Genomic DNA, 24,173 nt, shown 5'->3' with positions numbered 1-24,173 from the left:
CCCCAGTTATAATGTCAATCCTTCCAATGGACTTTCCCCTAGATGTCACTAGTTTTATAACCTTTTCGGGGGCAATTGCCTCCCTGTTTCTCAGTGGGGGCAAACATGTCTTTTTGCATCCCCCCCTCCCCACCATTTTCGCCGCCTGAAATGTTCTGAAATTGCACATTTGAAAGAAAAAAGGTTCCTACTGCACATTTTTCGTACTTTATTTTAGAAAATTATCCGGCGTATTTCCTAAAACGTTCATGTATGCACATAATGTTCGAACCTTTAACTGTAAAATTCAATACACATGAACTAGACTAAAAACGTCTATCAAGGGATTCTACGTACTATTTAAATAAATATCTCTTAAAAGACTTATTTGTTTATATGACTTAGCGGGACAATTAATTCATTTTGATTTTGTGTTGTAAACACAACAATGTGCCAATAGCGTGAAGCCGGTATGTTCAGATTGAGCAGAGTTGCATAATGATATGATGACATTCACACTTATCATTTCTAATTACAGGTTACATTTTTTTAAATGTATCATGTTAAGAATGCTTTAAAATCATTAAAATGCATCGTACAACTCATCACAGCTATTCTAAATCGTAATATTTTTTACCCGAATGAGACCCTCGGACCCCCTCAAACACCAAAATATCGCGCCTTTGGGCGCTGGCAAATTCATCAAAATGCATCGTAAAACTCATCTCAGCCATTCTAAATCGTATTTTTTCCCCGTAGGAGAACCTCGGACCCCAAAAACACCATAATTTCTTAATGATATATGAAAAAATATTTATGGTTGTGTGTTGAATCAAAGAATTAATCTCCTCCTGTTTGTATGGGGCGAGGAGGGGGGATCCAAATATTGAGGAACTTTGCCTCCCTAACCCCCCATCCTCCCCCCCCACCAAAAAAAAAATACGTTTTTCATCTTCCTATACCGCTGAGATACGCTGTAAATGTATCGGCTATTACACTATTAGACTATTAGTCGTCTATTAGACGACCATCATATAACGACCATACTAATAGTGGATGGCATCAACCACCCCAGCTGTATAGCAGGAATCGCCACACACACCGCAGTAACACTAGGTGTTTTAACTGTGGTCAAATTGGACACGTTCTGTCGGAATGCGTTTACTAGGACCACGCGGACAGGTCTTGTCTTAGTTCGTACCAGCTGTGTAATAATAGATTCGCTATTTTACCTTCTCTGTGCACTAACTGTAACCTCAATTACACTAGTGAATCTGACAAAGTGTGTGTATTATGTGAACAAAACCAACACCATATGGATAGTTATGTCAGTGGAAAGCAATCAACCCGGCATCGTAAACAATGCATCTTTCAATGATGACGATTGCAATATTGTTCACAATGATTTTAGCATAACATGTAATTCTAGTCATGCGTCTTTAAACTATGACGATACTGTTCAAACCGATGATAGCATGTTTTTGTATATAACTAGTGACGTGCCTTTGAATATGGATGCTCTTGTTGATAATATGTCTGACAATGCTAATATGTCAATGCCACTTGATAATGAATTTGTACATTCTGTTGTATTCCATAATTTTAGTAAGAAATTTGGATTGAAACATCGAGGTTTACATATGTGTAGCTGGAACATTAGACATTTTATTCCAAATTAGATGAATTAGAATCTTTTTTCGGTGACAAAAGTGACCCAATACATATAACTGGTCTTTGTGAAACATTTTTAAATCCTGAAATCTCTAATGATATTATCAGTATTGATGGTTACACCATTCAGCGAAAAGACCGAACAGATCAAATAGGTGGTGGTATAGTTGTGTACTTATATGATGACTTAAATTATACTAGGAGAATGGACATCGAAGATCCATCTTTAGAAACTATATGGTTACAAATCAACATCCTTAAGTACAAAAATGTTTTATTATGTTTATGCATATAGACCACCCAGATCACTTGTATCTTGGATTGATGCATTTGATAGTCAAATCGAAAAAGCCGCTAACGAAAACTTAGATATAATCTTAATGGGGGACTTCAATATTGATATAACCAATGGCTGTACTAATAACAGATGGAATACCATCACTACATGTTATGGTCTGTCTCAATTAGTTAATAAACCTACAAGAGTAGATCATTCATCCAGTACAATAATAGATCATGTTTATTCTACAAACGAAGACTTAATCAGTGAAGTAAAATACCTTGCATTGCTTTAAGTGACCATTCTCCCGTATTTACATTTTATGTATCACCAAAGCATGTAAAAGACCCATTTTCAGAGTAAAAACAACTGTCATAAAACAATAACCTACAGATGTTTCAACAGTTTGGACAGAGAAACATTCTTGCAAGAACTTTTTTTACTGATGATGTTAATGAAGCTTTACAGATATTGTTTTACTGCCTTAATTGGAGTATTAAGCTTGGAGCTACCCATTAGAGCCCTGGCGTGTTTATCGGAGGGCACCACAGTGTCCGACCAGTTGAAATCTGGCTGTTTTCCGATGTTTCTGGATACCTAGTGACATTTATACGGCATGATATATATTGTATCATAAACCAAATTACAGATAAATTATCTGGCTGTCGATTGAGAGTATTCCTATTGTCATATCCTCTACGGTTGGTTAATAATCATACTTTTTTCTGAAATTGGGTAGTGTTATATGGCCGGCTGAGTTATAGACCTTGACCCAGTATTATACTTATGCAAGGGCGTAGAAAGCGGGGGGGGGGGCAGGGGGGGCAACTGCCCCCCCGTTCCCCAGGACGGGGGGGCAAACATGTCTTTTACCCCCCCATTTTCGCCGACTGAAATTTTCTAAAAATGCTTTCTTGAAAGAAAAAAGGGTCCTCCTGCATATTTTTCATACTTCATTATAGAAAATTTTCCGCTGCGCGGCGCATTTCCTATAACGTTCAAACACATAATGTCAAACCTTAAATAGTAAAAAATCAATATACACGAACTAGACTAAAAATGTCCAGCAAGGGATTCTATGTACTATTTAAAAAAAAGTCTCTTAAAAGATCAATTTGTTTATATGTCTTAGCGAGACAATTAATTCATTTTTTCATGTTACACAAAATTGTGCGGATGGTGTGAAACCGGTAATTTTATGACGACACAATTATCATTTCTAAATACAGGTAGCTTTAAATCGAAAAATTACCATATTAAGAACGCTAAAATTATAATCATTAAAATACATCGTAAAACTCATCTCAGCCATTCTAGATCGTAAAATTTTTCCGGGGGAGACCCCCGAACCCAACCCCCCCCCCCCCCCCCCAACACCAAATTCTCGCGCCTTTGGGCGCTTGCAAATTCATCAAAATGCATCGTAAAACTCATCTCAGACATTCTAAAACGTATTTTTTTTCCGGGGGAGACCCCCGGACCCCCCAAACACCAAAATCTCGCGCTTTCGGGCGCTCGCAAAATAATCAAAATACTTGTTAAACTCATCTCAGCCATTCTAGATTACAATATTTTTTCCCGGGGGTCACCCTCAGACCCCTAAAACACCAAAATTTCGCGCCTTCGACGCTCACACGCTAATTTGGCAAATTTGCGTGTTCGTTAATTTCCTTTTAGCGACCCCACTGTCTATATATGTGTACAATGATTAAATTTAATGATATATGAAAATGTACATAAAGCATATATGGTTGGGAGTTGAATTAATCTCTTCCTGAAGGTGCGGCGGCGGGGGGGGGGGGGGGGGGGGGGGGGGGGTGTTACAAAATATTGAGGACCTTTGCCCCCCCCCCCATTACATTTCATCTTCCTACGCCACTGTTATACTTATATTAGAAACGAACACCTGTGATTCAACTCATTAATTATATGTTTCAGAAGTATGTTAATGATGTTTTTTGTGCAATATTTCATGAAATTCATCTACTAAACGAAGCCTTGTATCCACAAACGCTGTAAGATTTACATTGTAGCCTACGTAGGCCTACTGTTTCTTTTTGTTAAATAATGAAATGTTCCAAGATAAAGTAACACTATTATTTTAAACTATGTTATGCTGTATATAAGTGCAAATTGCCACCATAATACCGCAAATGAATGCTTATTCAATCCTTCAAAACGTCAGCTTGCAAGGTCGAATCTCCCGGGCTCATAGAGGACTAAAAAGTGACGTCATTGGAATGTTCGGGATCAAATCGTCAAATTTAGAAATGATAATCAGAATAAAGAAATTAATCATTTATTTACTAACAACGCAATATTTTCATATCGCAACAGTTACAGGAAATTCTTTTTACCTGGTATCGAGTTCTATGTCTGATTAATCTCGATATTTAGTGCTGAAAATATCTGGTTTATTGATATTGTTCCGCTACTTTTGTTGAGTTTGAATTCGCAAATTCGAAGGGCGTCAGAACGCTTGATTTCAACCGGAATCAACACCGTAGTGATAAAGACCTTCCAAGTGAATTTTTGCATCGACATAAAAAGTTGATTTTCTCAAAAAGTAAGAAAAATAAAATACATTAATTTTGCTGGAACACTAAAAAAATCATTCTGATTTCGGAACAGTTGGAATCATGAAGATATCTCTAACAGTTTTTTTATTATTATTAGTATATATTATGTAAGTAATTATGTAAGTAATTATACTTAATCAGGCCATTTTAACCGATAAAATATAAGCTTCTTCGTGGTGTTATTACATCTATATTCATTAGCCGGATGAGATTTTCAGCGATTCCGATTTCGAAGTCAAGGATGCACTCGGCTCTTTCCGTTATAAACAGCTAATGCCGACAGATACAGTTTCTAGTTGTGTTCACCTATATTTTAACGTTGATAAGCATTGCCAAATATTTCAAATAAAATGTTGTAATTTTGAAAACTTTCTAGTTTCAAGTTTAAGAACGTTTGTAGGAAGTCAAAAACCCTAAAAATCTTTGTAAATCTAATGATTTAGTACCATTAAAATTGTTATGAAGTCATGATGAGTGTAATATTGTCAGTGATCTAAAAACTCGTAAAAAACAACAGATTCATCCAAACCATTTTATAGTTACATGTTCAAAATTAAAATTATTGTTTAAGCTGTATACCTTTAATGAGTCCTGTTTTTTAATAGGGGGACCTGTTGTTACACGTATGCGGCTGCCTATAGCTCAAGTACATGTAGTTTTCGCTTTGGAATATGGTAAGAGAGAATAGCATACACAAATAACTGTTTATTATTACTACATAAGATTTAATTACGATCATGTGAATGTTTCCCTTCCGCACAGCATCGATAAAAAATTTTTAAAGTTAGATGTGCCGTAATATTCATACCTATGAATCAAAACGTGCTTTTAATAATTATGATTTTCACCACCACAGTGAAATGAGTTCATACGGTCAGACCAGGAACCAAGATGTAGTCTGCAATTTTATTTCATATTTTGCCTGTGTTATAAGTCATTATAAAGTGATTAATGCAGGTATGTTTTCATATAAACATATATAAGGCATATTAAACAAAACTGTGCATACTTATATGGTGTAACTAATGACACAAAAATGAGGGTTTGTATCTACAGAAGTGACCTATGGTGATTCCCCATGCATGTAGATCTGTTCTGTTAAGTTAAACTAACCAGTTTCAAAATGTCTATTCAACGGCCATCTTTTATTAAAAAATATCAACAAATCTAATACCCGAGTAGGTCAATCTTTAAGCAATTCGAAATAGCACAATGACAGTAAAAACAATCGTATTCATTTTGCAGCCGGTCTCGTAGGACTGTGACCAGATATAGACAGGCTTGTAGATACAGATGTTGTTCAGGTTATACAGGTCCAGGCTGCAATACACGTACGTATTACATTTTAAAATAACGAATATGTGAAATTACATCCATTGTACCTGAATCATGTTCAAATCATAACATAATTCGCTGTTACCTACTACATGCAAAGTATATGTAGATTCTATAGAAAAGAGTTCTCTTTTTTTCTACGTCTGTCCTTACTAGACTTTACTGTATCTATATCATTTATCGATGCTCACCTCAACTCAATGTCGTATGTATCATTAAAGTGGGTAATGGAAAAAAATTCCGCCAGAATAAACATTTGTATAATGCTGTGAAACAGAAAATTTAAATCATAAAAGATGCAATAACAATCATGATATTCACCAATGATACTGAAACTCTAATAAAATACAGACTGAAAGAGTAATTATATAAAACTGTCATTTATGGTGAAGGCGATTATGCTAATGCGTAAACGGATGCTATTATACTAGCACATTTAATACTATAATAACGCATTGTTTTGAAAAAGTAACACAATTATGGAATAAAAGATGGAAAAAAAAACTAACTACTGTGGCAAAATTTGAAAATACAAATGTATACTTTACGTTATTTGTGAACGTCTAAGTATTTCTTTATGTTTGATTATTTTATCAGCTATCTGTTCCCCTCCGTGTGTAAATGGAGGCACATGTGTGAGTCCGAATAAATGCCAATGTCCTTCAGGAACCGATGGATCTAGCTGTGCCCAAAGTGCGTAAATCTAATGAAGACTTAACGTAGAATAAGTGCTCACATAAATCACCAATACATGTGAAAATTTTCATGTAACATTTTGTGATGTTGTTATGTTGGAACGGATATTTCGTGTATGTTATTTTCAATTGTAAAACATTTACAAAGAAGGCCGATATGGCCATTGCCGCTTCCAGCATTTCTAACAGTAACTCAATTCACATACAAAATGATTGATCTGTCCTAATGAATGTTTCAGTAACGTGTTCACATCTAAAGCCTTGTTTTCCTGGCATGTGTACTTATCCTGATAATTGTCAATGTCAGGATGAGTTTGGAGGCACAACCTGTTTACAACGTAAGTTAACATATAAATTATTCTCTATATCAGACGACTGATAAGGTAACATACCAGCAAATTAAGCATAACAAATGTTGGTTTAAGAACTAATGTACAAAATGTACTCAATTCCGGTGTTTAAAAATACTTATAGCCATTATGACTCATAACAATACTACTAATTAAGAAAGCAATGAGAGGCTTTAACCAATATTGTGGTCGTGTAATTGTACTGTTACCCTTATTATGCCATCATAACATAATCTGTAGTGATAATGTCGATATTCGAAAAATATTGAGGGTCATTTATGAAAGTTAAATCTGCGAAAAATCAAGTTTGAATATTTGAACAAAAACATACTGATTTCGACCAGATAGTACTATCATTTGTGGGACCCCATACGAAAAGCGACAATATGCCATGATTAATGCATGGAAAGAGCGACAATGAAACAACGCGCCTAATAGCAACGAATTGACATGCGAAAACAGACAGTGCAACATGTTCTCAACATGACGCACTGTCGTTTTTCGCAAGGAGCATCATCGCTCTCTGCGCGGCAGGTTCGACAACACTACAATGCGCCATGGTCGAAAGCAGTCATCGTATATGTGTCTTATAACTGAACCGTGATCTTTGACTTAATTAGCTCAATTTCAATTTATCAAGTATTCATTAAAATTTTCTAATGTTACCAGCACGCGATTAGTATGATTTTAAAAAATTGCGATAGTTTCAGAATTTCCAACAATGTTGAGGTGCAGCGGTTTTCTTCTTATGAAGGAAAGATCTTCAGGAAAAGAAATCTACCGGTTCAAGGCAGACTCTTCCTCTCCAGATAACAACCAAGTAGATCTGATTTGGGTCAACAAGGATGACTATAACATCGTCAATGTTTATTTCGAAGCTGACTTCACCCCTTATATCCACAACCTACCGAATCGTCGATATATTGAGGACTATGCGTTCGGCATACAAGACGCGGATGTAATGTTAACTCTCAATAAAATAACTCGCCCAGGTAAACTTATCCATATAATTGTCTTTTTTCACTCATTTTGATTTATTGATATTTTGGAACTGGGATAACTTACAACGCATAATATTTTCTCTGAAACATTACAACATATATCAAAATGGACTTGTTGAATCTTTCAAAATCATTATTTATATGTCTTAAATCCTCTGCACACTGGACGTTGCGACCTTACAAATAGTCACTCCTAATCTACGACAATGTTATAATGTCCAAAATGAGGTCTGTTGACCCTTGTGTCAAGGTTATTCATGATATTCTGATTTTATATAGTGTATAGGGTAATTAACATACATTTTATAGTTTCACTGAATGATACATTGTATTATTTTGTAGGCAACAATGTGATGTACACACGACAACCGAAAAGATACCGATGTAATGGCTTCCCTGCGAACACCAATATAAAAAACAGTATGGTGTGCAACATCACAGACTCAAGTTTTGACTGGCTTTTGGAGCATGGAGATAAGTATGTCATGTAGTTTCGGTAAATAAATATCATTATTTGAAGGATTAAAGAAGGTATTAATAGAATCTTTTCCAAGTTTGAAGGAGAAGTCCAATATCATGGATCCCCCAAATTTTCCATATTTCTCAGAAATCATAGTCTCAGATGAACCTGGAAAAAGAATAATATACAAAACTTTAACTCAATCATATGGATTATCAATTAATAACTCTTACAAGGTGAAATGGGCATGTGATTTAGGGCTGGATGATGATGACGAGTTCTGGTGGACAAAAACCCACAGGATTATTTTTAAACAAACACAGGATACCACGTTAAGGTGGCTGCAATATCGTCTGGTCCATAGAATTGTACCAACTAATATTTTTCTATTCAGAATTAAGGTAGTGGATTCTCCACTATGTACATTCTGTAGTTATGAAAATGAAACATATATACATTTGTTTTACGAATGTTCAAGGATAGCAAAACTTCGTAAGGAGTTTGAGAAATGGTTACTTGAGAAAACTACTTTCAATGTTAGTTTGTCACCACTATCAATACTGCTTGGTCTACATGGTCGGCATAACAATATGTTTAATATAATGTCATTTACTTTTCAAACAATATGTATATCACTGTAGAATTAAGAAAATTCATGTATGTTTTGAAGTACTTAAATTACATATGTGTAAGTATTATGAGGCGGAAAAGGTTATGTATAAATCTAAAAATGAATATACAAAATTCCTTATAAGATAGGGAGGATGGCATGCCTTGTTTGAAAAAGAAAAAAATGAAATTTAGTTGTCTCTTTGACAATCCACATATTGTAGATAGATGAAATGTTGGTCTTGTAGGGTTTGTGTAAATGTGTATGTCCAATTGTTACTTGTTGCATATATACAAAATTGTAATGTAAGACATATTATTGGTATTGATGAATTGTATTCCTTGTTGTAATAACATGTTCATGAAAATCAATAAAAAAAATATGAATCAGAAAAAAAATATCACATGGTATACAATATAGATTAATAAAACTTACACGGGTCTGTGAAGTGGTCAGGAATATCTTTTTCAGTCCGAGTAAAAGATTTTGACTGGTCGACCCGAGACTTGTCGAGGGCTGGTAGCCAAAATCTTTCACAGACCCATGTTTGAATACTTTTTTTCTCCCATATTGTAAGAAAATTTAATGACGTCCTTGTTAGTAATCTCCACATGTATCGATGACGTCGTTGTCAAACGCTTGTTAGCTATTTGCTTCCCTTCCTCGGTAAAAGACTAATAGGATCTTTCCATACCTTGAGGGTAGGCCAGAAAAATCTCTACCCGAGGTGGAGATTTACGACTGTCCTAGGGTAGATATTCCAATGTCCTACTCTCTAAGTAAGGAATTAACCTTTTTCTGCTTCTGTAATTACCTCCACCCTAGTGTTAAAATCAACAAATACGCGATTTTTAAAAAAATATGGATAATCAATAAATCAATTTTGAGATTTCCATTTTACTTTGTCAAAAACCTTTGTTAAACATGTTGCACTGTGACAAAAATAATCTTAATTATTTTGAAATATTCACACCCGTAGAAATCTTTGCTATTAGTGTAGGAAAATATATTAAATACGTCTTATTACCGAGTAAAAATAAAAGAAATATGTGAAAGTATGTGGAATTCCGATTGCGATGATCATTAGGTCAAAGTTCAGCACGCGCGTGAAGCACGGACTCGGTTCGAATGTGATATTGATTTTCCAATTGGAATGCAAAGGTTAATTTTTATCTGCAAACGACGTTTTATAACTTTCGTCGGTTTATCACGCGAATATGTTCTACCCGTGCAGACTGTTACGCATGGCCTAAAGCAGTCGTCATGCAACGATCTTTGGGATTTATCAAAATTTTAAGTCAAAATGGCGAATGCTTTGACCCTCAAAACGAACCAGCTGCATGATGTGGCCAGTGTATTGATATTTACTAAAGTTTCAGAATCCTCCAACAATGTTGAGGTGCAGCGGTTTTCTTCTTATGAAGGAACGATCGTCAGGAAAGGAAATGTACCGGTTTGTGACAGACTCGTCCTCCCCAGATAACAACGAAGTAGATCTGATATGGGTCAATCAGAATGACTATAACATCGTCAATGTCTATTTCGAAGCTGACTTTACTCCTTATATCCATAACCTACCGGATCGGCGATATATCGAGCAGTATGCGTTCGGCATACAGGACGCTGATGTAATGTTAACTCTCAATAAAATTACACGCCCAGGTAAACTTATCCATATAATTGTCTCCTTTATCTATTTCAATTTACTGATTTTTGGTACTGGGAAATGATGACGTTCAACATATACAGTATTCTCTTTGATATACTAGGCAGTCCATCGTTTGCTCAATCTTATAAAAGACACGTTGAATCTGTCATAATCAGGATTTATATGTCTTAAACCCTCTTCGAACTGCACTCAATTCACGTAACCATCTTGAAAATAGTGCAACAAAATAGCTTTACCCCTGTGATTTGAAGAAATATGGAAGTCTTTTACTCTGCCATGATGAATGTCGAAAATGAGATCTGTTGACACCTGACAAATATCAAGGTCATTCATAATTGAGTCTTTTCTTATACAGTGTGAAGGGTGATTTACATACATTATTTAGCTTCACAAAATGATTTATTTTTTTATTATTTTGTAGGCGACAATGTGATATACACACGACCACCGAAAAGCTACCAATGTAATGGCTTCCCTGCGAACACCAACATAAAAAACAGTACGATCTGCAACATCACAGACTCAAATTTTGATTGGCTATTGGAGCATGGGGATAAGTATGTCATGTACTTAAGAAGGTTATCCCGCGGGTGATAGGGAAAAGATAATTCTATCTTTTACCGTGGTAGGGAAAAGACAGCTCATATTGGGAGAAAAATAATCAAACATGGGTCTGTGAAAGAATTTGGCCGCCAACCCTCGATAAGCCTGGGGTTCACCCGCAAAAATCTTTCACTCGGGTTATAAAATATTAATAGAATCTTACATGGGTCTTTTAAGTAGACAGGGATATCTCAACCCTAGTGAAAGATTTTGGTTAATCAACTCCAGACTTATCGAGGGTTGGAGGCCAAAATCTTCCACAGAACCCATGTTTGATTATTTTTTTCCCAAATTGTAAAGCAAATCTATATAGCTTTCTCCGCATGTGTCGACGACATCATTGTCAAACGCATGTGAGCTATTTTACCCTACCCCGGTAATAGACAGTGTTATCGAATGCCAACATTTTTATCTATTAATGTTTTTAACAAATCCACAAGTAATCGTGGCTCTCACCTGCAATGTTATATCATACTATTTATCGGCAATATTGTATATTTATCACGTTTTCTTACAATGTTAACAGCATTACCTTGCAGAAGATATAAAAAATGTATGATACTATCGTATCTATTTGAAAATTGAAATTTCACGCAAACAACATTTAAAAGGTAATTGTTACTTGATGAATTGTTGTTTCAGAAATATAAATACATTGTGTTTCCTTCATGTATAAGTTAAAATTGAAAAAAAAAATTTTTTTTAGCTTGACTGCCACAGTTACCGCGAAGAGTGGTGGGTATAGATACATCACAAACGAAAACACTAATACCCGGGATAGGACCGAGAATTATACAGGGAGGACAGCGACAAAACAGATGCAGTACATGTTTGACTTCCATATCCCTAGACACTGTAGTGAAAACAACAGCTGTTCCCACCACGAGTCCCCACTACACCTCTCTACAGACATCAGTAGGGTAGGTTCTCAACCACGAACGTTTACATCGTCCCATTTTCTATTTCCTATCTATATTCATTATATGAATATTTTATAATGTAGGGTCTGTGAAAAAAACGACAAACAAATATACAGCAGTTTAAGTTCAAAATACCCGTAAAGATAACTTATAGTTGTGTAGCTAGACCGAAAAGATCCAACAATAAAACGTGTTTTGATAGCAAATACAATATACCTTAGTCCTATGTTTGCCAATCTGTATTGGCAGCAATAAATGTAATATGTCATAAAATGTTGACAAAAATGTCGGGTATAAGATTAATAATATCAGGATTGACATTTAGAGTCAACTCTTTACTGGTAATTTAAATCAGTTTTATACGTGGGGTGATCAGTCTTGGACATATTTATTTGATGACAGTTGGTAAGAAAACCTATGTTTGTTGAGGTCACTAAGGCCCATTAAAAGGGGATTCAACTTACAACAATTTTCCAATCGAGATCAAATAATTTCATAAGAAGCTAACTTGAAAAAAGTACATATAGGTATTGATTTTTTCACTAATCATGTGATTACGTTTTAACACTGTTTGAACAACCGCGCCCTGAGACCTTCTAATTCATAACAAGAAATGGTATTATTTGGAGTTGACGTTTTTGCCCGGTTATTTCGAAAATGAAAAACAATCATTATCTGATGCAATAATTTTACTTAAATTAATGAGAATGACATGAATCATTACTGCTACATAAAAACTACAGAATGTGATTTGATTTGTATTCTTCAGGAGCCAGTCACCATCAGCTGGGACGGCTGGATAGACGATCTTTCTGGTCTCAACAAGTATACAATTGATGTGTACAATCTGGGGCCAGATAGCAGGACAGGGGAACTAACTGAAATAAACACAAACCACTCTTTGTCTACTATACAGGTGAATGTAACTGAGCCATTTCCTGTTTACGCACCGAATGGAATCGGTATGTATAGTATTCTACTGGAGGTAGCGGACAAGGCGAGCAACTTTAAGTACGCCAGACGACTGTTTCTGTTCGACAATTCTTCACATATCTCCATAAATGATAACAAAATGGCCATCCCCGGATCGGTTGGCGAAAAACACCTATGGATATCAACATTGCAAAACGAAAGTGCTCTTGGTGATCCTATCCAGATTAGCTGGGCCAATCATTTTGTTAACCATGATCACGTGAATTTGAATCTTTTAACACGAGTTTCACCATTCAGAAAGGATGTGTACAATGGAATTATAAATCGGTATGTACAGCCGGGCCTTGACGACAATGAAGGAGAGCGTATGATGCAGCCCGTTGAAAATGTACATGGAATAGTACGTGTGCAAACAGCTTACAAACGTGATAAAAATGGAGGAACGACCATCACCCAGACTCCCACCCATGGATGGCAAAACGTGCCTGGATACCTAACCGAACGCACTTCTATCAACATTGCGCGACACGATGGCGACTCCATACGTATATGGGTGCGTGTATATGATGTTGTAAACAACAATGCCACCGACTCCATCCTGTTGCATACTGACTCATCCCCACCCGTCATAGAACAACCAGTCTTTAACAAAAACATGCACAATGGTTCTTTTCCGTTCTCCAGCCGGTGAGTTGTAGTTATATAGACAAGCTTTGTTCTCAAATGTTTCTTACTGGTATCTCACCAGTCCAACGTCAATAGAAAGCTTTGCCGGATTGTTTAGGTGTATGGTAATATTTCCTGTTTGTGTCCCGAAATGATTTGTGTATAACACGTCTTTGGTGTTTGAATATTTAATAGAATAAGACAAAGACTAATTAAAATATTGTTGGAAAACCTAGGTTTTGACTATTTTGAATGATCTTTTGTAGTTATTATGTTATTTGTTTGCATTGTAGAGTTTCGATTTTGGCATCCGACAGACACAGTGGAATCCATATGCTCAAATGGAAAATAAGCGCTAATAATTCAGGGGAGCTGTTTCAATCCGGCAGTGAAAGTGGCAATGTTACCGAAGTAAGGAATTTCTCCTCAGTTAAATTTACAGCATACTTGTTTCGAAATCCCATGCCTTTAATGTTTTATTATTTTTTTTTTCAAAAGGCATACCATTCAAATCACTATCTCAAGCTAAATAGTATGTTGTTAAGAAATTGGGACGGAAGTAACGGAAAAAATAAAACCAGGGGCTTCGAAAGAATTCGAGGTCGTAACGAATTTTTAGTTCTAAACTGGGTAAAGTAACACTCTCTAATATCAATGGAAAAGAAGAATATCAAGATATATTAATTTTACAAATGGCCATACTTAGAAACATCAGAACAACACTCAGGTCAATATCAACATCAAGGTCATGCAATTCATAACAATTATGAAAATAATTAGATATGGAATACTGAAATAATATTTCATAAAAATGAACATTGAATAACTTAATTCTCATTATATTTGAAAAGTATTCTAATTTAGCAATGTTGTATGTAGTTTGTTAAAACGATCACATTAAGAATTGACTGATAATATCCATCCAGAGTAAACCAAGTCTACAGGAGGGAGCCTGTTCTGCTGACGGCGAATGCTACTTTTTCTATAACCAATTCGAGGTCAACAACTGCTGGTTCAAAGTGCCAAAGGACGAACTTCAAACACAAGTAACAAATATCGACATCGAAGTTTTCAACTCTGCAATGTTACGTTCAATCGGGCGATTTCAGGTAATGATACTTTATATAGAATTTACAAATGAATGAAAAACTATATCAATACAAAATCATCATTGACATTTCAAAGGAAGTGTAAAAAGTGACGTGTATTTAATATGTATATTATATTAATAAATTGACATTAGGAAATAAATTGTGAATTATGTCTATGCTTTCGTCCTTTCAAGGTTATCGACCTGACGTCTTTGCGAGGAATGGAAGAATGTAAGTATAACAAAAGCACTTGTCGAGTAAAAAACTATTTGTGTTAAAAATATTTTCTGGGTTTTTTTTCCCACACTATTATTACATTGCAAAGTGCAACCAATAGCAAACGCTGGATACGTATGGATACGGCGCGATGTGATTTCATATTAATCCTGTTCCATAGAAATTCTCTCCACCTATTAATATGATATTACGTCAATGGATTTCAGATTTAGTTTTACTAACTACAAACAGGTTAATTGTATGCAACGAATACCTTTATCTTTCGTTACAGCACTATAGGTTAGCATGTTATATCTGCATGGCGTATTCGTAACGACTGTAAGAGGAACAAGCTATTCAATTATTTTTCATTATTGCAACAGCTAGTATTCTATCTTTTTCTTCTTTTGCAACAGATTCTGGTCCAATGGATTTAGAGGTCGCAGGTTCGACCTCGTACAGCGTTAATTTCCAGTGGCATCAGGGACCAACGTGTTATGACCGTACGGACATTCTATTGATGTACAATGTGTCTGGGCAGACAAGGTCAATGAACATTCACAAAGACGCTGAGTACTACACGCTTGGCGACCTTGACCCCGAGACTACATACATCGCTCAGTTTGTCGTTGTGTACGGAGAAGAACAGAGTGATCCCGTGGAAATTACGTTCACGACAGGTAAATAATGAAAGCTCCACTAAAACGTAATAAGTGTTCATGTTTTAAGACAATGTCACTAAGTATCTGATTATCTGCGTGGTATTTTCTTCAGTAGTGTTGATCTGGTTTTCATTTCAGGAGAATACGAAGGTTTGTCAGCTGGTGCTATAGCGGCAATTACTATAGGTATGTAGAATACAAAAACAAAATAGAATAATTTCTCTCTCAACTATTTATGTACAAGAAATCTGGACACATTCAGGGTCATCAGGGCATTTTAACAATTACTATTAGCATTCTAACATTTCACTGAATCGATCAATGTAATTGGTTCATCAAATCACGTGCACGATGCGAACAAAACGTCGTGTTTTCCACTTAAAACGTCATATTCTATCTTTTCCGAACCCTCGTGCGAATTATCGCAAGAATTTTCGTTCTCATTTATGAAAAACGTTCGAGACGACGAAATGACGTAATGACAGATGAGTAACGCACAAAATGATGGAGCACGGTCGCTTCTGTATTTCCACCGTTGACAAAAATATGTTCAAAGTTATATGTGCCGTAACCGGGCGGAAATTTTGACATGTTAATTTTTCTTCATTAATCTATTAAAAACCACAAGGTTTGATGAATTAAATCGTAAAAAAACATTCAAATGACTGCAGATGTCTTATAAACGTTAGTTACAACACAGAAATCATGTAATGTAAAATTATTGGTTTTTATGCCTTATGTATGTTTAGATAGAAACTTTCCTGCAGAAATCACTTTACAATTACTAAATGTGAAATTAAATTGTAGACGATAATTTGGCTTCATGGGCTGACCGTAGGTACTCATTTCGCTTCACTATATATGTACATATAATGATTTTTGGCAGTACTGCTAAAAATCATTTTCTGCTCCTATTTGTATTTGTAAAATTTAAACCAATGCATTGAATTTACTGTAATTTTCAAAATGTTAGTAACTTTCGGTAATGAATAACATATTAAAAGCTTATCTTGATACGTGAATATAAAAAATACGGCACATATAACTTTAATATTGGATTCCAGGAATACCAAAAAAAAATACAAAACTAGCTTTGAAATGGAATCAAGACTGTTTATATAGATTAATTTATTTGCCGCATATACCGTCATCGTTTTAAATACGAAAGACTACAGGAGGCAAACTATACCTTGACGTCAATATGTCGATGTTTATCTGGTATATGATATACAGTTTGTTTTGTTTTCTCAATAATGATATCAATTCCCAAAGATTTTGTAAATGTTTACAAATATATAACACAAACATAGTATATTTTAAGTGTAGTTAAGCACTCTAGTACATACTAAACAATATATTTTCTATATTTACACGAAATACATCACTCGTACTATTCCGTTTCCCTTTAAGTTATGCTGATCCTTGCTGGCTTACTTATCGCCGGGATTGTACTTTGGAGAACTGGGCGGCTCAATCGCTACAAAGAGTCCATATATGGTCACATACAGAGGCGAACGACCAGGCGCAGACGGGCCACTAATTCCTACATCGACTCCAATGATGTTAATAGACAAATGGAAAGAAAATCCTTTGCGGTATATAGTCATAAAATAGTAACAGCATAGAGTCAGGTCGTGTTATGAAGACTTTTCATGAATTAAAAAAAAACCCAACTCAAATAGACCATTTTATCTCGAGGTTTTATAAGTCAGGGATGCCAGAGCACACAAAATATAGAACGTTTACGAATACCGTCTATGCAGAATACGCATATTAAGGATGTACTCCTCTCAGAAGTCAAAATTTTCTTGTATTAAACTTATTTTCTCGCATAGATTTTTGGAAATAGGAGTTCATCCCATAAAAGAAAATGGAAGAAAAATCATCTGTCCGTGTGCTCGTTTTTAAGCTATTGTCATTCAAAGATAACTAGTTGACAAAATATTGGATTTTATCGGAATTTTGCCGTTTTTACCATATACACAAGAGATTAAAGCCATAATTTCCTAATGAGGTGTTTGATATGAATGGATGTTTGTAGAATTTATTTTCTAGTAGTCTTCTTTAAAAATATAACAGTATTGATTAATAAGACTAACATTTTTTCTCAGAATAACAACATATGCTACCCCTACACCTTTATTTTGAGCTACAGAATGCACTATTTTCAGTCATTTTTGCCAAATTTAACCTTTTATAGAAAAAGTTATGGTATTAAACTTTTGTTAATTTTTTGCATATCAGTAGGGAAAGGATTGTTCTTTCTAAATCAGGCCAAAAAATTAGGGGTCCGTGTGCTTACTTTTTTGCCCCATTTGAATATTTGTTATTTTTCAGTATTTTACAGTAAAAAATCAAAGTGCTCAAATTTTCATTAAATGTAAAAAAAAATAAAGTGACAAAAGCGTATTATTTCACATATTAGTGCTCAATATTTTAATTACCACGAACCTAGTAAAGATTTACAGCAAAAATTAGCTCGATACAGCTAAAATTGCTGGCGCAGTGATGATTAGAGTAAAAACAATTTCAGTAAAAAATGGTAAAACTCTTCTCAAAGCAAAAAAAAGACACAATTTCAAAATGGCGGCCAAATCTTAGAATCCCCGTATAAAAACCTACTAAAAATAGAAATGTAATTTTTTGACAAAATTTCCAACTGGCAACTTGCTAAAGATTTTGATAAATTATATTTGAAAATCTCATAACTTCTTTGATCATTGTAGAAACGAGACTTCAACGGGACTGAAACCTCAGAGGAATACATCCTTAACGCAAATGCTGGAATCATACTTTAGATAGCCATGATAAACATATATTGTAGCTTCGTTTTTAGTACTTTTTATTCTTAAATTTATTGCTTATGTTTGCTTTATGTTATATATTCATCATTTCATTTTTTCGATACAATGTTTCCTTAACGTAGAACACAAATTAGACTATTAATAACGATGAAGCATTGATACATGAAATGTATTGATAGAGAAACAATTACTGTGTAAAATTTTAAAGGAAACATAACCAAAAAAAACTTTCGTATCCATTATAACTAGAACCTGGCCTATTCGGATGTTGGTGACGATGATGTATATATGTACGGTCAAATGGTGTTCAATGACCACCAGTCCTGGGAGGTTCCTCACGACAAGGTGTCCCTGGTGGAGAAGTTGACCACTGGCCGGTTTGCTGACATATTCAAAGCTTCACAAAACGTCAAAACAAACAATAGGAGGACTGTTGTAGCTAAGGTTCTAAAAGGTAGGAAAATCTGATTTTCAAACGAAAGTTATTTTTTTTCATTAATATAAATGTAAATCATTATTTTTTAGTCTACGGAAACCCAAAATGATAAGAAATAAATAAATCAATTGGTATTAAAATAAACTGATCCTTTGAATAAAATGTTTTTGATGATTATACATTCAAGCATGTCTTTAAAGCCAATCAAGGAACAGGCAGGGGAATGTGATCATACAAAAAGTCGACAGACAAGTTTTTTTTGTATTAAGGGGCGAAGAGAGAGGAGATGGATGTGTTCATTTTAAATGCCAGTCTCGTGTAATAATTTGAATAGTAATATATTTGTCTACTATTTGTCATGGTGATACATTTCGATCTTCTATTTCAGAATCGCACACTGAGCTGGACGCTTTAGTAATGAACGCCAAGATTAACTTCTTCGCCACCAAAGTTGGTTCCCATGCCAACGTGGTACAGTTCGTCGGAGCTGTCCTTGACAACAAACCATGTACTGTATCCTCTGACTTATATGTACACTGTATCAAAATAAATTTCATTTTCAGAAATGTTTCTATCAGAATTATTATGTTATTTGTTTCAATTAAAGTATATTCATTTTACAATAATATGCTGGTCTATATTGATACTTTCCACTCAGCCTAATGTTTTTTTCTTTATTATTGTAATTTGAAACAATGTAGTGAGCATTTACAAAATATGTCAGCGATCTGCATTTTTTAAATCTCTATCCTGTATTTATAAAAATAGGAAAGTAACCTTATAATGGAATGAGAATTAGCCACTCACCACAGTGGTATTTATCTTTTCTGCAGTGGGTCAGTTTATGTTGCTGGAGTATTGTGAGGGTGGCGTGATGAGGACGTGGCTACAGAACCAGAAGACGAACGTCACAGACAGCATAGTGGACACCTTGTATCGTATGACCTTTGACATAGCGAAAGGGATGGAGTATCTAGCCTCTAAAGAGGTATAGTAATTTACATTAATTTGGGTATAACAAAGATTATTATTGGTGTAAAGGTTTGTCAAGAAAATTTCTAAACAATTCATTTGGAATCTTTAAGACCCATTGCTTTATATTTTTTATTTCAAATATAACAACGTATGGGAATGAAATGCAAAATCAAAAGGATAAGTGTTTAAATATACAAAAAAGTATCGATGGCTTGGATTAACGTCTTAAAAACTCTGTAAATCTATTTAGATTATCCATCGCCACCTGGCTGCAAGGAATATTCTTCTAACATCAAGTCTTGAAGCCAAAATTGCCGGTTTTGGACCAACGAAAGAGACCGAGCAGGATGGAGATACAGGGAAGGTAAGTGCGATAGGTATCCACAGACAGAGTGCTACTACTTTACATTGTTTCATTGTTATTATGAAACACATACAAACATAACTTAATATGTTATTTTAATACTGTAGTCCCATGGTAAGGAAGACAACTCAGGGTTTTTTTTTTTATTTCATGCAGACGCTTGAAATATGACAGTGCCCGAAGCTCTTCAAGCATTCGAATGACCCTGATTTTTTTATAACAGTGTATTTTCGCAATTTCAAGTTGTATGGTTCTTTTTATGTTTACACTTTATTTGTGATGATCAATTTTCCTGAGTTCCACATGTACACAAAATAAGCGACAGAAACCATAAGGAACCTTATACCGACAATTGTTTTAAAACAATATATGAAAACATCATCCGTTCAGCAATGTAACAGATGCATTTTTTTTCACAAGCTTTTAAGTGAAAACCACATATTTTTGTTACTAATCAGGAGAAGGTGCCAATCAAATGGATGGCTCCAGAATGTATGACGTCATTGAAAGAGGCGACCCTAGAGAGTGATGTATGGGCCTATGGAATTGTCCTGTGGGAAATATTCAGTCTAGGTATGATACATAAGTACAAAAGTATATTACGTAATGATTATCTTGAATAGATGTTTATGGAGATATAGCACACACAATCCGAACTTAAATACCTTTTATGATGTTGTGTGATAAAAATATTGAAATCAATCTTTATAATTGAATCTTCTAACAGATAATCTCTTCGATATTCTTTTCAAAACTCCAAATTGATTCCATTTTATCAGCCAATTAGAAACGACGTTACATACGTTAAAATAATGTTAAGCCAATGAAAATGCTTGTTACAGTTTAGAAAGAAATAAAGGACCTCTTTCACGAACATTGGAAATTTGCCCACGAACCAATTTTATTACAATCATATGTTTTAAGTAGCAACATAAATGCAAACCCTTGAAATATTTTTAAAAAATTCAAAAGGTCCCAGGGGCCTGTGCTGTGGCCAAATTAAAGTTGCCCAGCAGAGGTGTATGACAGGGTTCCCTTTTTGATCCAAAAAGGTATCAAAATAATGATTAATGTAATCAATATATTATGATCACAAATATGTGGGCAAAATGTAACAAATAAAATTTTGGCTACATTTTTAAGACGGAAATTGTCGAAATTTTGGGTGTTATTTTCGGCCATGTCAATTATTAAGAATGTTGATTCACCAATTTTCACTTCGAGTGCACCAAAAATATTTTCTAAAAAGTTGGCTGATTACGAGAAATATACAATTTTAGTCATGATAAGGATATTTTCTTATGATGGATATTATTCTATCTAAAATTAATCATTGGCAACTCCAGGTGAGACGCCGTACCCTGGAATACGGAGTATGGAGGTGGCCACGAAGGTATCCAATGGTTACCGTATGAGCCGTCCGGAATACTGTGCTGACATGTAAGTTATCGTAAAGTCCAGGTAAATCACATTAACTAGGTGATAATATACCAGCCATCCATCTGCTAAATCACTCTGTTTTCACAACCTTCAATAGTATATATTATGTTGAACCAACTTGTGGAACATTATTTAGTCTGTTGTAATTAGGTTTGTATGGTTTGAATAAATATCGTTCAGAGAGATTAAAGCGGTAAGCATCCATGACTGTGATTGACGTCCATTATGAGTATGCTTATTTTTGCAGGCATTTCGAGATAATGAAGAAATGCTGGCAAGATAAACAGTCATCACGGCCAAAGTTCTCTGCCATTGTGCAGGATATCAGCAGTACCTTCAGATCCAGTGTGGCAGATTACTATTACTATGCTACTCAGTGAAAATAGACGTGCACAACCACCTGAACCGGACAGCAGCTAAACGTGCCGATATTGTATATGTTCTTCGGATATGCGAACTACTTGACGAAGAAATTCATCTATAGTTGCGTGAACAGAGTGATAAATGACGCAATATTTGAAGAGTTATTCCATTTGAAAGTGCAGTGCAGTTGACTTATAAAAAGTATATGAAGACAATGATACGGCAGAAAATAACTGCAACTGAGCTTGTTTTACTTATATTGTAACCTTTTTTTCATTCATAATTTTAATATATCAGCTTATAATTTTGTTTTTGCCATGTATATAACTAACCAGAATTTTTGTGACATATGATGGTAATGAGCCACGTTAATTCTAAATTGTGACTGTTTTTTCATTACTTTAGTAGAAATTAGTTGTATTTTGCATCAGTAAATAATTATCTAATTAAGGATTAACTTGAATGGATTTTTGTTCATGTGATGGAGATATAACACAAAATCTGAGTGTACTCTTAATAACCGCGAAGTACACTCATATTTTTGTTATATCTCCATAACATAAAAATCCATTCAAGTTAATCCTTATAATTCAATTTACTAAAGATAATCTCTGCAATACTCAAAATTCAGTTTGGGACTGTTTTGTCTATGAAACCATTACGTCATCATCTCAGCCAATCAGAAGCAACGTCATAAACGGCGACGTCATTTTTTCCTTTATGCGCTGATAAAGTAAATTTTTAATCCAATAAAAATGTTCGTAACAAACAAAATTTAATTATTACAAAATGTGCACATCCATGTTAATATATAACGACACTACATGTAGAACGATTTGTTCTCATGACTAATCTTGCAGTTTAATAATTATATAGTTACACTAGAACACATCAATGTTTTCCTTTGGCCACGGAGAAACAACACAACATGCCTTATATGTATATATTAGGAATATATTTAAAGGGACAATTCAGTCCAAGAGAACATTAAAATTTGTACATATATCGGACAAAAACTAGTTCTGATGCAAATTAGATCAGTCGGTTTTACTGTGATATGCCAGAAAATCCCATGGTGGTGAAATGCGTGTGAAATGTTCAACTCGCTCGCTGTCCGCCATTACACATTGTGGTCGAACTTCTTGTATGCCGAACCCTGTCCCTTGCTCGTAGAGTAGTGTAACTTTTGTCTAGAACTGCTCAGATCGCTCTGACAGTAGTGTGTTTACCTTATGATGGTGAATTGTCTTGCCTAAAAATAATTTAATCACCTCCTCAGTGGTTATGTAGTTCATTTGTTTAACGTGCGTGACTTTTGCTCGGGTATGGGCACAGCGTACATATTGTACCTGCTTAATCGGATTGATCAGCGATTTGTTATTACAACGGTATAAATTAAAATACTAAACTATGACGTGGAATTTGTCAATATCTTGTGTTATATGTTTCATAAGAAATGTAGAACAATACGTTTATGTTATATTTTGCTTCTTGGTTATGTAAAAGAATTAGCCTGAGTGAATTGTCCCTTTAAATATACAGTATGATGCTTCCATTAGGGATTCCTTTATCACTTTTTTATTCTATATTTAGCTAAACCCTGTCTTATGATGTTATTGTAAGAACATTGATAAGGTTTTATTTTTCATTATATGTTTTAATTTCCCAAATTATATAAATGCGCTCAATTGCCGACTTATGATTTGCTTTTCTAATAAAACATGTGTTTTCCCATTTTACGAGTCTGGATTCGCTTACTTTCCCTTATCCTTGTGAATTCAAGTTTAGAAGCTGTTATAGCCCATCCTAATCACTAGGATTACAAACAAAAGAATCCATTATGGGAATACACATTCTTACATCGACATTTCACGTGTCCTAAAGTCGAACGTTCGCCCCCTTTTACATGTAGGGAGGCTCCGGAGTCTAGCTTCTGACCGATACACGCATTAGATTATACATTGTAGTTTCAGCTCTTGGCTTCGGTATATTTTAATACGATTAAATTGTAGAATGGACGGTATAGATACGTTAGGGTATTATAGCATGGCACACAGCGTTCGAAATTAAC

At 34.8% G+C, this 24,173-nt stretch overlaps 1 protein-coding gene across 3 annotated transcripts in view; it reads left to right on the top strand.

Moving 5' to 3' along the window:
- The window catches only part of LOC138324944 (uncharacterized), a 31,095-nt gene extending 7,257 nt beyond the window's left edge, over positions 1 to 23,838 (top strand). Inside the window, exons 2-22 of one of the 3 annotated variants that reach the window (XM_069270220.1) lie at positions 5,115 to 5,183; positions 5,755 to 5,840; positions 6,442 to 6,537; positions 6,779 to 6,877; positions 7,594 to 7,881; positions 8,233 to 8,368; positions 11,939 to 12,152; positions 12,922 to 13,772; positions 14,045 to 14,162; positions 14,678 to 14,860; positions 15,037 to 15,073; positions 15,475 to 15,738; positions 15,859 to 15,906; positions 17,131 to 17,315; positions 18,774 to 18,978; positions 19,349 to 19,468; positions 19,794 to 19,948; positions 20,186 to 20,299; positions 20,758 to 20,872; positions 21,646 to 21,739; positions 21,987 to 23,816. In XM_069270220.1, the coding sequence (XP_069126321.1) occupies positions 5,115 to 5,183; positions 5,755 to 5,840; positions 6,442 to 6,537; positions 6,779 to 6,877; positions 7,594 to 7,881; positions 8,233 to 8,368; positions 11,939 to 12,152; positions 12,922 to 13,772; positions 14,045 to 14,162; positions 14,678 to 14,860; positions 15,037 to 15,073; positions 15,475 to 15,738; positions 15,859 to 15,906; positions 17,131 to 17,315; positions 18,774 to 18,978; positions 19,349 to 19,468; positions 19,794 to 19,948; positions 20,186 to 20,299; positions 20,758 to 20,872; positions 21,646 to 21,739; positions 21,987 to 22,119 (3,610 nt within the window). In that variant the 3' untranslated portion in view covers positions 22,120 to 23,816. Of the gene's footprint in view, positions 1 to 5,114; positions 5,184 to 5,754; positions 5,841 to 6,441; positions 6,538 to 6,778; positions 6,878 to 7,593; positions 7,882 to 8,232; positions 8,369 to 10,349; positions 10,623 to 11,050; positions 11,187 to 11,938; positions 12,153 to 12,921; positions 13,773 to 14,044; positions 14,163 to 14,677; positions 14,861 to 15,036; positions 15,074 to 15,474; positions 15,739 to 15,858; positions 15,907 to 17,130; positions 17,316 to 18,773; positions 18,979 to 19,348; positions 19,469 to 19,793; positions 19,949 to 20,185; positions 20,300 to 20,757; positions 20,873 to 21,645; positions 21,740 to 21,986 lie in introns of those variants that run through there. The other 2 variants (XM_069270221.1, XM_069270222.1) reach the window with 2 other exon arrangements.
- The last annotated feature ends 335 nt before the right edge of the window (positions 23,839 to 24,173 follow it).

Source organism: Argopecten irradians, chromosome 6, assembly GCF_041381155.1.
Source record: "Argopecten irradians isolate NY chromosome 6, Ai_NY, whole genome shotgun sequence".
NCBI classification, from domain to species: Eukaryota; Metazoa; Mollusca; class Bivalvia; order Pectinida; family Pectinidae; genus Argopecten; species Argopecten irradians.
Note: the sequence above shows the minus strand (reverse complement) of the source record. Positions and strands in the feature narration are given on the sequence as shown.